A 15,691-nucleotide genomic window follows, 5' to 3' on the forward strand; every position below is an offset into this window, starting at 1 on the left:
GCACACAGTTCTAGGGCCCGGACAGGGTCTGCGGATGGTGTTTCAGGGGATCAGCACCTCCATCTCCAGATTCCAGGCGGGAATGGACCTCACTTTTCTGAGGATTGCACAGTCTGTGCTGGAATGAGTTCTTATTTTCAATTTTTTAATGAAGTCATTTTGTTTTGTTACTTTCTCTTTTAGCTCCATCCTGCAGACCTGAGAGTAAAAAGATAATTCTCGGGGAGATCCAATAATAGCCTAGAGATTTTCAAACATAAAAATAGGACTCTTTCCAAGTCTCCTGTTTGTAAGATTTCTTTAAGCTAGGCTAACAGAGGGGCGTCCCTTTCTCCTCTCCTCTCACCGAAATGAGATGCTTCGGAAGAGTTTCTTTGGACAGTGTATACCCGGTCCCAGCACAGAGGGTTTTCCCCGGAGACTGGATCCCAGATGACACAGGGAGCCGCTTCCCAACCCAAAAGCTCAGGCAGGAGGAGTCAGCTGGTGCTTGGGGGTTGCCTTCCAGAGTTTGTCGAGGCCGCCGCCCTGTTTTTGTCTCTACGAGCCCATGAGGCAGCCCAGCTGCTGCTGCCCTCAGGTTTGCAGATGAGGACGCGGGGCCCCGGGACTCAATCCGGGGGGTTCTCAGGCGCCACAGTGAACACTGCCTGCCCCTCGCGCTCAGCGCCCCCCACACGCACTGCCTGGGGGTCTCTCAACCCCAGGTCCAAGGCGGGTCTTCCAGGGGAGGGAGTCTGACGTGGAGGAAGTGCCCACTAATGGTTTTTACAGGGAATCAAGCCCCCACACGTACACGCACGCTTACATACATGTGCACACGCCACCCCCCGCAGCACACGAAGAAGCCCAGATCCACACACAGCATCCAGCCCAGGTCTCCCGTGTGAGATGCTTCCAAGCATCTGGCCTCAGTACCCAGGCTGGGAAAGCATCGAGCTCACGTCTGTGATGAGCAGACATGCATCCCTGCGAAGATGCTGAGGCCAAAACACGCACCAGACGTGTTCAAGGCAAAACCCTTCTAGTTCATTGGTGGCTTGATCTCACCAGCCTTAGCCTCGAGTAGCCCAGAAGCCTTAGAATTTCGAGGGAGCCAGGGAAAGAGCCACTCAGACCAGGAGTGATTTGTGGGCCAGCATGAAAGACACGTGCATTTCATCTTCTTTATTGGGCTCTTTGTTTTCTTTTTGGCTGGTTTGGCTTTTCCTGTCCTTTTAAATGCAATTAGGATAGACGAGTGGTGGAGTCAGTTCTTAGGCCATCAGAGGACAGCAGAGGATAAACGAGGTAATAAAAGGGGCTCTTGGCAGATACGAGTTTGGCACTGGGATGCTGTGCTGTTTGGGTCCTCAGGGCCCCTGGGGTTCCCTGAGCACAGTCACAGCCTCTTGTTAAAGAGAAAGAGCAGGTTCCCACTGAGAGTTGTCTCCTGCAGTGCTGGCATCTCGGTGGTGGCAGGGGCGTTGGGGAGTCCCTGATACCAGATGACATGGGGCAGCTTCTGTGCCTGGGGCCTGCTTTCCGGGGCTCTTCTCCTCTGCTCATTTACAAATGGTTCAAGAAGAGGAACAACTCAGGGAAAGCCTGGAGGCCTGAGACCCAAGCTGTTAGCTCTGGTGCAAGGAAAAAGTAAGGGCTCTGGAGTCCAATGGAGCTGGGCCTGCATGTCCAGCTCTGCCACTGACGAGCCTTGGGAGCGTCCACAGGTCACTGGAGGTGCACAGGCTCTGGTTTCCTGTGCTGCAGGTGGAGGAGACACGCATAACACGTGGGGTCGCATGAGAAGAGCTGCCTCGGAGCAGCGCGCTTGGCCCAGGACCTGCAGGGTGCCCAGCGCTTTCATCAGCGCTGTTCCTTCAGGGAAAGGTGTCAAGAAGGAGAGGGATCAGGCTTTTTCACTCAGAGGGTTGGTGGTGGTTTTGTTACTTTCCCTCTTGACTCCATTCTGCAGACTTGGGAATAAAAAGATAATCCTCAGGGAAATGCAGGCAAGCTTCAAATCTGGGAAAGTGGACTATAATCTTTTGTTAGGGAAATGTTGAAAGCAATTTTAGATAGATAAACCTGTGAATTTCTATGATTTCCTTGTATACTATTTCACTATTGATTTTATAGTGCTCTGAGATCATAAACGATTCTTATTTATTCATTAGCACCGGTTCTGCAAAGACTGCACTTGGCCCAAGAGTTCTTCCTAAACTACCTCAGAAAGGTAAGATTTCTCTTTTTCATCCTGTTTGTTCTCTGACTCTTTCCGACGCCAGAGACAGCAGCTCACCAGGCTTCCCTGTCCTTCACTGGCTATCTACCAGAGTTTGCTCAAACTCATGTCCATTTAGTCGGTGATGCTATCTAACCGTCTCATCCTCGCTTTCATATTTACATGTAATTATACTGTCACTGTACCCTCCAAGGGATCGGGGGTGTCTGTCTCTTTTGGCCCCTGCTTTATCTCAGATGGCCTTGAGCAGCAGCTGACATGTGAGAGATGTATAATTAATATTTGTTCAGTGAATAAAAATATTTATAAGCTCAAGTTTTGTAATTAACAAACACCAAACTTTTGCTTAAAAAAAGCAATGCTTTTTCAGAAGATTCATCATTAGTATCCCCAGATACCATTTCTTCTCTTGCAAACAATATGAGAGAGACCTCAGAACCGGTACTGGCTCTCCTGCTTACTAGCTGTGAGGCCCGGGCAGGGGACTCAGAAGCTTCGCTGAGCCTGAGATTCCTCACCCATCAGCGGGGCCAGGACACCTGCTCCACCAGGTTTCGAGAGGACGAGGTGAGACCGTACTTAGCAAAGGCTGGATTCTGCTGATCGGCGCCCCGTGTGGTCGTTTAACACGTTCCTCTGTCCTCGAATATTTCCTGTCAACTGGAAGTTGGATCAGGAGACCCGATCAGATGCTCCTAGTTCAGGCTTTGGCAAAACTCCTTCCCAGGCAGCAGTGTGCTTTTCTGTCAAGAGGGACACGCCATCTGACTGCCTCTCTCTCTGTCAGGTTCGCAGCTACCAGTTCTCCACGCCGAGATCCATTCATGTGTCTCTGTTAAAACCCCTCCACGAGGCCGTCAGCGGTGATCAGGCTCGGCCTGTCTGTAGCCTTTGGCCCAGCTGGTTACTGTCTCCGCACTTGGCCTGTGGACACCATCCTGTTCTTACGGCACTGACAGTCCCTCCCCCCGTGTGCAGGCCCCTCGTGTGCAGGCCCCTCGTGTCCGCAGCCTCCAGAGATTGGCTCATTCGCAGTCACTTCTCTTCTGAATCTGCCCTCATTCCCTGGGGTACCCAGCTCGGCACCTCTGTGCCATGTACGCAGTCCAAGTGACCCTCCATAATCTAAACTCCCACACACCTGCCACTGTCGTGTCTCTGCTCAGATGTCTGACAGCTTCTCAACTTAAGATTTTGAAGACCCTTCACTCACACACACACACCCCCGCCAGCCAAACCTGTTCCTTGCACAGCGTCCCTGTCTGTTACAGGCAATATTGTCCAGGTCCAGGGGATTGGATCTTAAACCTAGGAGAGAAGCCCAGCTCCTCCCTTCCTCCCATGCCCCTCGTCCATCCACACACACTGTTGGTTCTCCGTTGGTTGTATCTTCCCGTGTCTCCACTCTCACCGTGGTCTCCCAGACCATCCTCTCCTGTCTCGACTCTGCAGCCTCCTCCCTGGTCTGCCTTCTCCCACCCCGGCCCTGCAGTCTTTCCCCAGCAGAAGAGCTAGGGTGCTCCGTGTTATATCAGTGGCTCCTGCGCCATCCATCCAGTGTGTCCTTGTCTCGCCCAGAAAACAAGCAGAGTCCGGGTGTATTTCTGAGCCTCCTCAGCCAGAGGCAGAGGGCGTCTGTGATGCTGAGAGGGACAGGGCGCAGCTCCTTCTCCTGCCCGTCCGTCCTCCCCAGCACCTGCCGGCACTTCCCCATGGACTGACCACACCTCACTGATTTTCCTTCCCAAACATCACTTATTTTTAAATTCTTTGAAAGTGTTAGTTGCTTAGTCGTGTCAGGCTCTTTGCAACCCCATGGACTGTAGCCCTCCAGGCTCCTCTGTCCGTGGGATTCTCCAGGCAAGAATACTGGAGTGAGTTGCCATTCCCTTCTCCAGGGGATCTGCCCGACCCAGGGATCGAACCCAGATCTCCTGCTTTGCAGGTGGATTCTTTACCATCTGAGCCACCAGGGAATTCTTTGGGCTTCTTTTAAAGGGCTTAGTGAAAACCTTCTCAGCTGGGATTGACTGCTGCATGGAGCCATTTGTTTAATGAGTTTCAAAGGGCAGGAGTAGAGAAACTTCAGGGGGCTCTCCAGCCTGAACAGAGTCACCGTAGTGTTGGGCTGTGACGCAGCCCTTGGTCCCTTACATTCTTCCCGAGCTGTCATCACAGTGCAAGTCCAGTCCTGCATCCTGGGTTTTTCCACTTAGGATTCTGTCATCAAGCAGCTGCCATTCTCTGCTTGGCGCCCCCTTTTGTTGGAAACATGAGCCAAGAGCATGTGGACTCTTTCTTCATCTTCCTCCTCCTTCTCAGTTTTGTCCTTAGAGCCTCTTCTCAGGAACAGAATGGTCAAAGCCCGGGGCAGAGTGTTCAGCACCTAAGCTCTGTACCACACGGCTGTTCAAAGGGCTGAATCTGTGTGTTTCCAACCAACCTTGCCTGCATGCACCATAACCCCCCAGGTCTTTTTCTTATTTTTCAACTGTGCCCTGCAGCGTGCGGGATTCTAGTTCCCCAACCAGGGATCGAACCCGCATTCCCTGCAGTGGAAGTGTGGATTCTTAACCAGTGGACCGCCAAGGAAGTCCCAGGGATGGGGTGGAATTCCCACTCCTTTCTTGCTCTTGATGTCCTCATTCGAGCAGAGTACTCTTTGTCGTCCAACTTTGGGGGGAAATTTGCTTGTCTGTCCATCAGAGTTAAGAATGCAGCTCAGGCACTTCGCTAGTAGTCCAGTGGCTAATGCTTCACACTCCTAACGCAGGGCGCCCAAGATCGATCTTTGGTCAGGGAAAATCTTAAATGCCACACCTAAGATCAGATCACGAAACTTAAGATGTGGTACAGCCAAATAAATAAATAATTTTTTTTTTTTTAAGAATGAAGCTCACAAAGGACTTTGAATTAGAGAGGGGAAAACACAAAATCATCTTGGAAATAAAATAGTCAGAGGAGAGACTTCTTTAGAGGGGAGACCGTCTCTTTTCATATTTCTTTGTAGTATAAAATTAACCTATATTCATTCTAGATTTTAAAAATGCAAAGAAGTATAAAGAAAATACAAACCACCCAAAGTCTCGCCACCCAGGATAAATCAATTTAGTCGGCCCTCTCAGTCTTTTTCCTATGATTTTTTTATGTCACTATTTAAGCTGACTGAGCGGCTGATCTGATCTGATCTGAAGCTGGTTTTTGTCATGCAGTGAATCAAGAGCCCTTTCCATGAGATTAATTGTACTCCTACTGGCTGCGTAGTGCTCCGGTATCTGATACGTAGCTGTGTTAAGTAGTCTGTCCTCTTCCACATTCACCCGGTTCACAGTTTTTTTCTTTTCACTATAAACAGTGTCATGCTGAACACCCTGGCACAGGCATGTGCCCTGGCTTTGATCCCTTTTCTGGATAAATTCCTAGAACCGGAGGTGCCTGTTTGGGCGGCCCAGCACTTCCTCACGGTTTCTGTTCCCCCGTAAGTGTGGCTCAGAGCTAGGCTTTTCAGCCCCGCTGCCTCAGGGGATTCCCCCGGCTGTTCCCCCATCGCCACCTGCCTCAGGCTTTGTTTACCCCAATATCTTGACTTCCAAGAGAGGAATCTGATGGGGCTGTTGTCACTCTCTGAACTGTGCCACGTTGGCTGAAGCTCACCGGCCGGCCCGTGAGCAGGGTGCCCTTGAAATTTGAGTTCCTTAGGAAGGGATGTGGCCCAGCAGGCCCTGAGCAGGAGCAGCTGCAGGGAAGCCGTGACCTTCCAACACTGGGGTTTGTCTTTTCTTTTTTAAAAAACAAAACATTTAAAAAGTCTCTCTCTGAGCGTTGTGTCTTTAGAATACAGTTCTTAGTTTGGCTCCTCCGTGTGCTTCAGTCAGCTGTGTCCTCACTGAGCACCCACTGTGTGCTTGGTGAATCCTGGCCTCAAGGAACCTTGCCTCAGCAGCGGTGCTAATGCTCCGTAATATTCTGATACCACACCCAGAGTCTACCTCGTCCTGTTGGCATATGCGTTATGTCAGCTCGTGGTTTAGAGATGAGGAGGGTGAGGGGGTTTGTAACCTGCTCAGGGTCACACAGCTGGTAACCAAGTAGTGGAGCCCAATTTGGAGATATGTCTTAAGTTCCACTGGTTAGAGCTGTGCGAAGGTTCAGACCGCAGACTCTCCAAGCGATGGAGTACTACACAACCTTTAAAGAGAAGGAGGAGGAAGTGACTTATTAATAGAAATTCTCCCAAGCATTTTAAATGCAGAAAAACCAAAGTTGTAGACAATGTATGTCGTGCGTGTGTGTATGTGAGTGAGTGAGTGTGAGTCGTTCAGTCACATCCGACTCTGCGACCCCATGGACTGTAGCAAGCAAGAATACTTGAGTGGCTTGCCGTTTCCTTCTCAGTGTATGTATTGTAGTCCCATGTTAATAGACATTCTCCCAAGTATATTAAATGGGAAGCAAAGTTGCAGGCAGCGTAGGTGTTGTAGTCCCATTGAATGTATTTGTTGTAGTCCCTGACTTTTAAAGATAATTCATATATACACGGATGGGCATCACTAAAAAGGAACGGAGGTGACCTTAAAGGGGTGGTAGGTGGGAGTGGTAAGAGGAGAAACTTTTTCCCTCTTACACAGTGTGTACATCATATAAAACGTGAGAAATTAGAATGATACCGCTATAGAACGGAATAGGATGCAGCATGAAAAGTATATGCTTAGTACTAATGAACAATGTTTATAAACGTGGTGAATATTCTTGCTAAATCAGTATATAGATAAGAGTAGATGTTTTATCTATGAAAGATACATAGAGAAGTCCAGAAGGAAATTATACCAAAATATTTTAAATGGCTAATTTACGCAGTAGACTTACAGAAAACTTCTTTTAACTCTGCACCTTTCAGTTTTCTATAATCTGTATTATGTGTATGAAAAAGTGAGTGTTTGTCACTCAATCACGTCTAACTCTTTGCGGCCCCATGGACTGTAGCCCACCAGGATCCTCTGTCCATGGAATTTTCGAGGCAAGAATACTGAAGTAGGTTGCCATTCCCTTCTCCAGAGGATCTATTATGTGTATAGTTGTGGGGTTTTGTTTTTGTTTTTTTCACTTCTGAGTGAGTTTGGATGTCCTGTTCTTACATAACTGAGGCATAAGATCATCCATTGTAAGGTGGATGCCTCCAGGCTTCCAACTTTCACCTTTTTTAAAAGCAGGCCAATTCATGTGGGGTCTGGGCCTGCGACCGCCTGGGGCGCTTGCTCAGGGTCAGTCCTGCCCGTGACCCCTCTCTGTGGTTGCCTCCCGCAGTGGCACTAAGGAAAACAGAGACCAGCCATCATCTCTCCCTCGACAAAGCCAACATCCCACCTGAGATCTTCCAGAAGTCGTCCCAGTTGACAGAGTTACCGCAGAAGCCGCCACCCGGGGACCTGCCCCCGAAGCCCACGGAACTGGCTCCCAAACCCCCCATTGGAGACTTACCACCTAAGCCAGGCGAGCTGCCCCCGAAGCCACAGCTGGGCGACCTGCCCCCCAAGCCCCAGCTCGCAGACTTGCCCCCCAAGCCCCAGGTGAAAGACCTGCCTCCCAAGCCACAACTGGGGGAGCTGCTGGCAAAACCCCAGACGGGAGACGCCTCGCCCAAGGCCCAGCCACCCCTGGAGCTCACCCCCAAGTCACACCCGGCGGACCTGTCCCCGAACGTCCCCAAGCAGGCGTCTGAGGACACCAACGACCTCACGCCCACCCTGCCAGAGACACCCGTGCCGCTGCCCAGGAAGATCAACACGGTGAGTGGTGCTCAGAAACCCAGGCACGTGCTCACCCAGCCAGCCTGGAGTCGGGTGTCAGGTGTCGTGGGGGGCGCAAGGCCTTGGGGTTGGGGCTGGGCTGTGGACCCCAGCAGATAGGCATCAGGACCTGCCTGCCCTGTGACCACGGGGCCGTGGCCACCTCCTCATGGCCCTGAACCTCTGTCTCCTCCTTCACAGAAAGGGGCTAGAACACTGCCTGGCTTCATGGGCAATGAAATGCAGGGAAGTGTGAGCAGCGCCCAGCACGTGGTTGCCCTTGTCTGTGGTCCTTGAGCAGGAGACCTGACCTTTCCCAGGGTCCCGGGAAAGTGGCCTCACACCTCAGCTTTTCTCCGCACCTTTCTGGAGGAATTGGACACAAAGCCCAAAGAGACTTGTACCAACCAACATAGAGTTTGGTTTGAAGTCTCCCAGCCCTTCATTTTCACAAAATGCCTTCTACTCTATAATATGTCCTTTTTGCTTTAAACATGCCTTTCCCTCCCCACCCCCACCCCCCCAAAAAAATCTTTTTTTTTGGAAAAATGAAGCTCTGGGAAGATGCACATGTGCTGTCTGTCCTGCCCACGCTGCACCCTGACAGGGGTGGGAGCACCCCGGGTTAAGGAGCACAGTTAGCAGGGGGACCAAAAGCCTTGCTCACATCTTCCCATGAGAAAACATTGTGATGGAAGTGTGTCCCTTCAACACTAAAGGAAAGGTGAGAATAGTGGAACAGATCCTCTCCCGGGTGGGGGGCCACAAGCATGTTCATGGGTGGATGCTTGCTCTTCACGGGCTCTCCAGAAGCCTGAGCACCACCCTTGGCCTTGATGTACACAATTCCAGTCTGTGCTGCTGCACACTTCACCGTTTTATTATCTCATTTAACCCTCCCTGTTATAAATGGTCGCACATAGGTCTTCCAGTTTGCTCACAGAGTCAGAGCTGAAAAGACTTCAGATCTCGACTGGCTGTAGCCCTCAGCTTCTCAGACCCCACCAGCTCTGGCTTAGCCCGGGGAGGGGAATTGTAGAAGCAAGTGGGTCATCGGGGAGAGTGAGGGAGAAACCAACGGACCAAGACGAAAAGCACTTGACCCTAGACTTGGAGCGTAACAGCTTGCTTTTTTTTAATTCCTAATTATTTAATAAGCCAGGCGCCAGAAGCATCCTTTGGAAGGTCAGTTCTCTATTTCCATCTTCCTGTTTGCAGAGAACTGGAAATCTAACAACCAAAAGCTCCATTAAACATGGGTCAGAAACTAAAACATTTTGGGGAACTGCCTGGAGTCCCCCGCCCCCGCCCCGGGCTCCCCTGCTCTGTTTCAGCAGCGTGTGCTGACACGGCGCTTTGCATGAGGGGCTGAGAAATGTGTTTATGCTGCATGTGTTTGGTCTGCTTTACATCATGTTTCCCCAAACCATTTTTAGAATCTGCTGTCATCTTTGCAGGCTGCCACGGGGCGGGGCGGGGTCGGGCACATCGCTTGTTTCTGGTGAAGCTGGATTTTGATCCCTTCCCCGTGATGTTTGCTCTCAGATGGAAGTCATCTATGGTTACCCGCCCCCTGCCCCCCGCACTCTCAGTGGGCTCCCCTGCTGCCTTGGGCGGAGGGGCCCTTCTATCTGGAGAGCACCCAGGGCTGGGGGCGCTCCCCCCTTTCATCAAGGAGAAACTGAGGCTCGGCGAGGTGAAGCCACTTGCCCGGGGTCATCGTGTCCTCCTTTCCCTTCAGTCTAAAACCTCAAGTCCCTTGAGCTAAAACCCCGCTGCTCTCTTGAAGGGGAAGAGCAAGGTGAGGCGAGTGAAGACCATCTACGACTGCCAGGCAGACAACGATGACGAGCTGACTTTCATGGAGGGCGAGGTGATCGTGGTCACCGGGGAGGAGGACCAGGAGTGGTGGGTACGTACCAGCTGCGTGGCGCTGTCCATGGTCAGCCTGCACACGCCCCCCGAGGACACAGTGCCTGGCCTGCCTCTTAGCCTGGAGCTTCGAAACCAGCTCAGGAGAGTACCCTTATCACACCGCAGCCTGTGGGCCTCAGGTACTCTCTGGCAGATGCAAAACTGAAACTCATTCAACACTGGCCCAGCCAGCTCTGCTCAGGCCTCGCCCTTCAACACCACCGCCACCACCACCACCACCACCGCCGCCACCACCACCACCACACACACACACACACACACACACACACACAATGTTCTCAGGCTCCATCACCACACATACACGTACACATTGATATTGACATTGAAGTTGCTCAGTCGTGTCCGACTCTTTGCGACCCCATGGACTGTAGCCTACCAGGCCCCTCCGTCCATGGTATTTTCCAGGCAACAATACTGAAGTGGGTTGCCATTTCCTTCTCCAGGAAATACACGTACACACACATGTACATACTTGTGTGCACATACATCCCCGCCACACATCCTCAGGCTCTATCACCCCACCCCTCCACACACACACACACCCACCACACATCCTCAGGCTCCATCTTCGTCCAGCCTGAAGTTCTATCAGGAGGATCCCTGCCTCACATGACTTCAGGGCAGGATTCAAGGAGACCATCTATGACAGCTCCTTTTCCATGAAAACCTGCTGCCCAGGTGTCAGGAAGGAAAGGCATCCCTGTCCCCCCACCACAGCCTGGGAGCTGCCTGGGTCCTGGGTGGCTGCAGGGGACCCAACATGTCCACGGCTGTCCAAGCTGTCGGGGGAGGAAGCCTCCAGCAGGCCCTGCCGGACAGAGGGGCAGCGGGCGGACGCCCCCGAGGCGATCACTCCCCACCCTGGGCGTGGAAATTCTGCTTCCTTGGCAGCTAGAGCCCCATCCTGCCCAGAGGGCCCAGCCCTCTGTGTCGAGAAAGGGACCCATGGTTCACCGCTGAGCCCAGGACCTGCTGATGCCCAGAAACACACACACACGGGCACACTCATGGCCCTTCGCCTTTCCTCCCCTGGGCCCAGACCATGACTCCAGAATCCCGGTCACAGCCGTCAGGATGCTCCTTGGGCCACAGCAGTGGTTCAGCCAGGGCAGTCTCGCTCTCCAGGCATGTGTGGCAACATCTGGAAACATTCTGATCGTCAGGGCCTGGCCAGGGTGGGTGCTGCTGGCCTCTGCTGAACATCCCGTGATGTTTGGGGGAGCCCCCACCACAAAGAACCCCCTGCCCCAAATGTCAGGAGCACTGAGGCTGACAAACCAGAGGCCTGCCCCCTCCCTCCCTCTCTCTGTCTGTCGTGAAGTTTGGTGGGTTAGATCCCTGACAAGGAGACGGGCGCTGAAATCCCGGCGTGACTCACCCTCTGGCCCTGGGTGCAGCCTCCTGTGAGCCTCAGTTTCCCCCTCTGAAAAGGGAGGCACGAGTCACCCTCCCTCACAGGAATGTCTGAGGACTCCCGTGTGTGATGCCAACTAAGACCCAGTGACATGGGTCATCCCAGCCTTGTTATTAACCCCTCTGTCCAGATGGAAACCGGTGCACAGAGGCCCACCCAAGGCCCCAGGCCCGGGGAGCAAAGGAGGCCGCCCATCTTTCTCCGTGATGGTCATCCGAAGCCAGCGTGCGTGTCGCTGGTCTTTTTTCTGATAGGGTTCTCTTCGATGCAGTTAATCCTCATGTAACTGAGGTTATTAGGAGCCTTGGCAGGTAATGATGGCTGACAGGTTTAGGCAGCAGACAAGAAAACAGCTGTAAAATCTGCCCTCATCGCTCTCAGGCTTTCATAGCATCCTCTTCACCACCACAACCAGAAAGCAAGTTCTTGGTGCATTGCAGCCCTTTTCATGTATAGAATCGTTGGTTTAGTTTCCCCACAGGCTGAGAAGCAGGGGTTTTTCAGCCCTGTTTTACAGACAGGGAGGCTTAGCACGCTTTGCGAGGTCGCCCAGCGGGACAGGCAGCCGAGAGGCCTGGTTGAGCGTGTGGTTGAGGCTGCAGCCTGGGAGAGACCGTGGCGGGCCCACCCCCCCCCTCGGGGGCCCTGTCCCTTCGAGTAGAAAGTGAGGGCCCCGGGACCGTCCGCCTCCCGGGGCTGCCTGCCGGTGAAGCGACCGCTGTGAAGGCGGCTCCGCCGTGCCTGGCGCCTTTGTCGTGTCTCCCCGGGGCCTGCATCAGCATCAGCCTCCTGCCTGATGCCTCTCCTTTCTCCCTGCAGATTGGGCACATCGAGGGGCAGCCCGAGAGGAAGGGCGTCTTCCCAGTGTCCTTTGTCCACATCCTGTCCGACTAGCAAAAAAGCAGAGCCTTCAGACTGTCCGCACCCGTCATGCCAGACCGCTGCCTCCCTGGGACCCCGTGCGCACCGTGTAAATAGCTGCTGTTGCCGAGTGGAAGCTCCCGGAGGGGCCGCCTCAGGAGGGGAACGGAGCACGTGTTGTAAATACCCTATGGTCTCTGCCTTCGCCAGTATTAGGGTAGCCTTGGGACCCGGTGCGCCTTACTGGTTTGCCAAAGCCATCCTTGGCATCTAGCACTTACATCTCTCTCTATGCTGTTTTCCAAGCAAACAAACAAGCAGGAATATAGGAACTGCTGGCTTTGCAAATAGAAATGGTGTCCGGCAACCGTTGAAGGGCACAGCATTGCCTCTCTGTTCCTAACCTGACAGTATTCTCCATTGTGTTACTGAAAAATGCAACATTAGCAAAGAGGTGGGTACTGTCTTCCAGGTGAATCTTTCCGCTCCGTGACAGACCAGCCTGTCGTTATCCGTGTACACAGTTTACAGCTACAAAAACCGACTTTGGTATTTATTACAGAAAAGCGCTCAGTTCGGTGTAAGTGTTATTCCTTCAGCAAAGTATCCACTGACCCAGAACGTTGGGTGGCATTTTACAGTGCCCACAGCCTCACGCAGGTTTAGACACGTGGGTTTATGCTGTCTTAAGAAGATGAGTGCCCGCCCCTGATATTACCTCATTATGCAAAAATAACATATCCTTCATGACTATTTTCACAGAAGTTTAAGACACATCTGATGAAGTTCAACTTTCAAGAACCAAGGACTGCCAGAAAATATTAGCCTCTACATTATGCATGCATTTAGAAGCTTACCTGAAATCTGCCTTTTATAAAGGAATAGTATGGATAAGTTGAACTGTACATTTTTTTTTAAACTTGATTGCCATTAAAGCAGAAATTATAAGGTTGCAACAAATATTTGTTTCCAGTCAGTCATTTGGCTTCCTCAAGAGTATGAATGCACATATCACATTATGAATTAGCATCCTTCAACTATGTTAACACCTCTAACATGTCCGTTTTAAATTCTTTTCTTAGTTTTCGTTCTGGATAAATTTAAACTTTCAAAAGAGTGTTCAAGAAGATGACTAATTCAGAAATCAGTTCTGCCCACCGTTTTCCCCCGCCCACCCCCGCTGTAGAATTCAGGTGCTGAAACCAGCCTTCTTTTTTTTTTTTCTTCATTTCCTTTAGTAAACTCCAATCATAGATAAGTTTCCCAGCTCTGTTGAACAGACACTTCATCTTCAAGTCGATTCATAACCAAGTTTCTGAACGCTGCTATGAATTGCACTGTGAAACATGCTTTTCTGCCAGGGGTCCCTGCCCCTCCCAGTTTTTTTTCTCATCCCAGCCGCTTTCATCAGACCATCAAGACCATCCTCAGTTTTTCAGGCTTTTACATCAGCCTGAATGTGGGGAGAGAATACCGCTCCGCTCCCCAGTCAGTGGGACTGCTCTCGGATTCCGAGGCCCGCGTGTCGTCCTTGCAGTGCGCTTGCTTAACCGGCTACGTTGGCAGCAGCGCAGGAAGCTAATATTTTTAAGCAGATCATCCTGGCAACGAGTGAGAAATGTTCATTTCACAGAAGCACAGCTCCCAACCAGACCCTTAGGGGAGCCCTCTGTAATCGAGTCGCAGTGCTCGGCGAGCATTACCTTAGCTCTGCTCACGTGATCACTGAACCAATAAACCTTGCATGACAAACCTGCAGCAGATCTCACCAGCTATTATTGGAAAGTGATTTTAAGCAGCTGCTTCCTCAGCATCGCGGCACACGTGAACTCCACACAGATACGAGGAACCAGCCGACGTGCTGGTGTGCGTGGCCCCCAGTGTCGGCAGCCTCGGTAGTTTAGCAGCCGGGTGTCAGGACAGGAAGTCACCTCCCGAAGTCATTTACTGTACCAATTCATTCACTTACGCTTAAGTTACATTCAAGCACCGTTCATTTTTGTGGCCTACGGTATTTTCAGCTGATCTCAAAATAAACTGGCTTTTTAAAAAAAGAACACGAAAGCACGATGTCTAAAATCACATGGAATTAATTCCTTTTCTTTTTTCCTCTTTTAGAGCAACTTTTACACAGATGCTTTTTTTTTTTTTTTTAACACTTGTTTGTTTTTTTCCTGGTTTTGTTTTTGTTTTCCATCAGGAATCTGAGTTTTCTCTAACCCAGCTTACTGTGGGACATAGGAAAAATAGATATAAATAAATATCTTTGGCGACCTTGGTTGAGTTTGAATCTGGTATTGTTCTTAAACTCAGTGAGCCGCTATCTGCAATTTTGTACATGATAGAGAGTATTTTGAAGGTATGGAACCTTACGGGAAAAATAGCTAATTCTTCTTTGCCCCCCCGCAGCGGGGAACGTTATGTTCTGCAAATAGTGTGTGTCTTATTTTACTGTTGAACAGCAATTGCTATTTATTTTTTTATTGCCTAGAACTTCAACATGTTGTATAGGGATCCCACAGCGCCACAAGTTAAATTCTGAATTCCCATCTGGATGTTATGCTCAGACATCAGTACACTCGTCATTTCACATGTATTTAATGTGACTGTTTTCCAGTACTGTATGTGTTCATTTCTACTTTTTTTAATATTTAAAATTGCTTTTAAATAAACATATTCTCAGTTGATCCCAAACATCTGACATCAGGCCGTTTTGTGAGTTGTTCACGACTCTTCTGACTGGAGGAAATCAGAACTTGACTTGGCAATGTTTTGTGGGGGGTTGCGGGGGGAGTGGGTACAGATAACACAAGTCTCGCAACTTCTACATTCAGATTCACTTCAGATAAAGAATGTGCATCACTTTCCTCGGCTTAACAAACCATGGACCTTTAGCATTTCAGTTCTTTATCCTCCCCAACCCCGCTACCCCCAACCCACTCCCACCTACAGACACCCAGCCTGCACATCTTGGAACATCATGAATGTTACATTTTTTATCATAACTTAAATACATATTTCTGTACTTATTTGGCTGCGCCAGGCCTTATTTGCAGCACATGGGATCTGTGATCTTCGTTGTGGCAGGCAGGATCTGTAGTTGTGGCTTGTGGGATCCAGTTCCCTGACCGAGGCTCGAACCTGAGCCCTCTGCATTTGGAGTGCAGAGTCTTAGCCACTGGACCACCAGGGAAGTCCCCAAAGGTTACATGTGGATACACTGAAGGTTCTTGGTCCCTACTCAGACCAAGGGCTATGTGTGCGCTTCTGTTGTGTAGCTGTCAGCACTGATAATGCTGGGCTGTGAGCAGACCCCAGTCTAAGCACTGAACCTGTGTCATCTCATCTCGCCCTCAAGAAGCCAGGGGAAGCTGCAAGCCCACCAGGAAGCTCAGGGAGGTGCAGGCCCCTGCAGCAGCCATCATGGTTACTCACCGACCACTTCAGGGTCCAGGTGAGCAGTCCTGGCTC

General features: G+C 51.0%; 1 protein-coding gene and 1 non-coding gene across 5 annotated transcripts in view; one reads left to right on the forward strand and one right to left on the reverse strand.

Moving 5' to 3' along the window:
- ASAP1 (ArfGAP with SH3 domain, ankyrin repeat and PH domain 1) overlaps nt 1-14,914 on the forward strand; it is a 339,237-nt gene extending 324,323 nt beyond the window's left edge. For all 4 annotated transcript variants that reach the window (XM_061438581.1, XM_061438583.1, XM_061438584.1 and 1 more), the window contains 4 exons: nt 2,157-2,215; nt 7,529-8,010; nt 9,800-9,922; nt 12,179-14,914. In XM_061438581.1, the coding sequence (XP_061294565.1) occupies nt 2,157-2,215; nt 7,529-8,010; nt 9,800-9,922; nt 12,179-12,253 (739 nt within the window). In that variant the 3' untranslated portion in view covers nt 12,254-14,914. The remainder of the gene's footprint in view (nt 1-2,156; nt 2,216-7,528; nt 8,011-9,799; nt 9,923-12,178) is intronic.
- Nucleotides 14,915-15,340: 426 nt separating this feature from the next.
- TRNAW-CCA (transfer RNA tryptophan (anticodon CCA)) lies at nt 15,341-15,413 on the reverse strand. Its single transcript has one exon. It is a non-coding gene; the product is annotated as a tRNA-Trp (tRNA).
- Between the last annotated feature and the right edge of the window lie 278 nt (nt 15,414-15,691).

This window comes from Bos javanicus, chromosome 14 (genome assembly GCF_032452875.1).
Source record: "Bos javanicus breed banteng chromosome 14, ARS-OSU_banteng_1.0, whole genome shotgun sequence".
NCBI classification, from domain to species: Eukaryota; Metazoa; Chordata; class Mammalia; order Artiodactyla; family Bovidae; genus Bos; species Bos javanicus.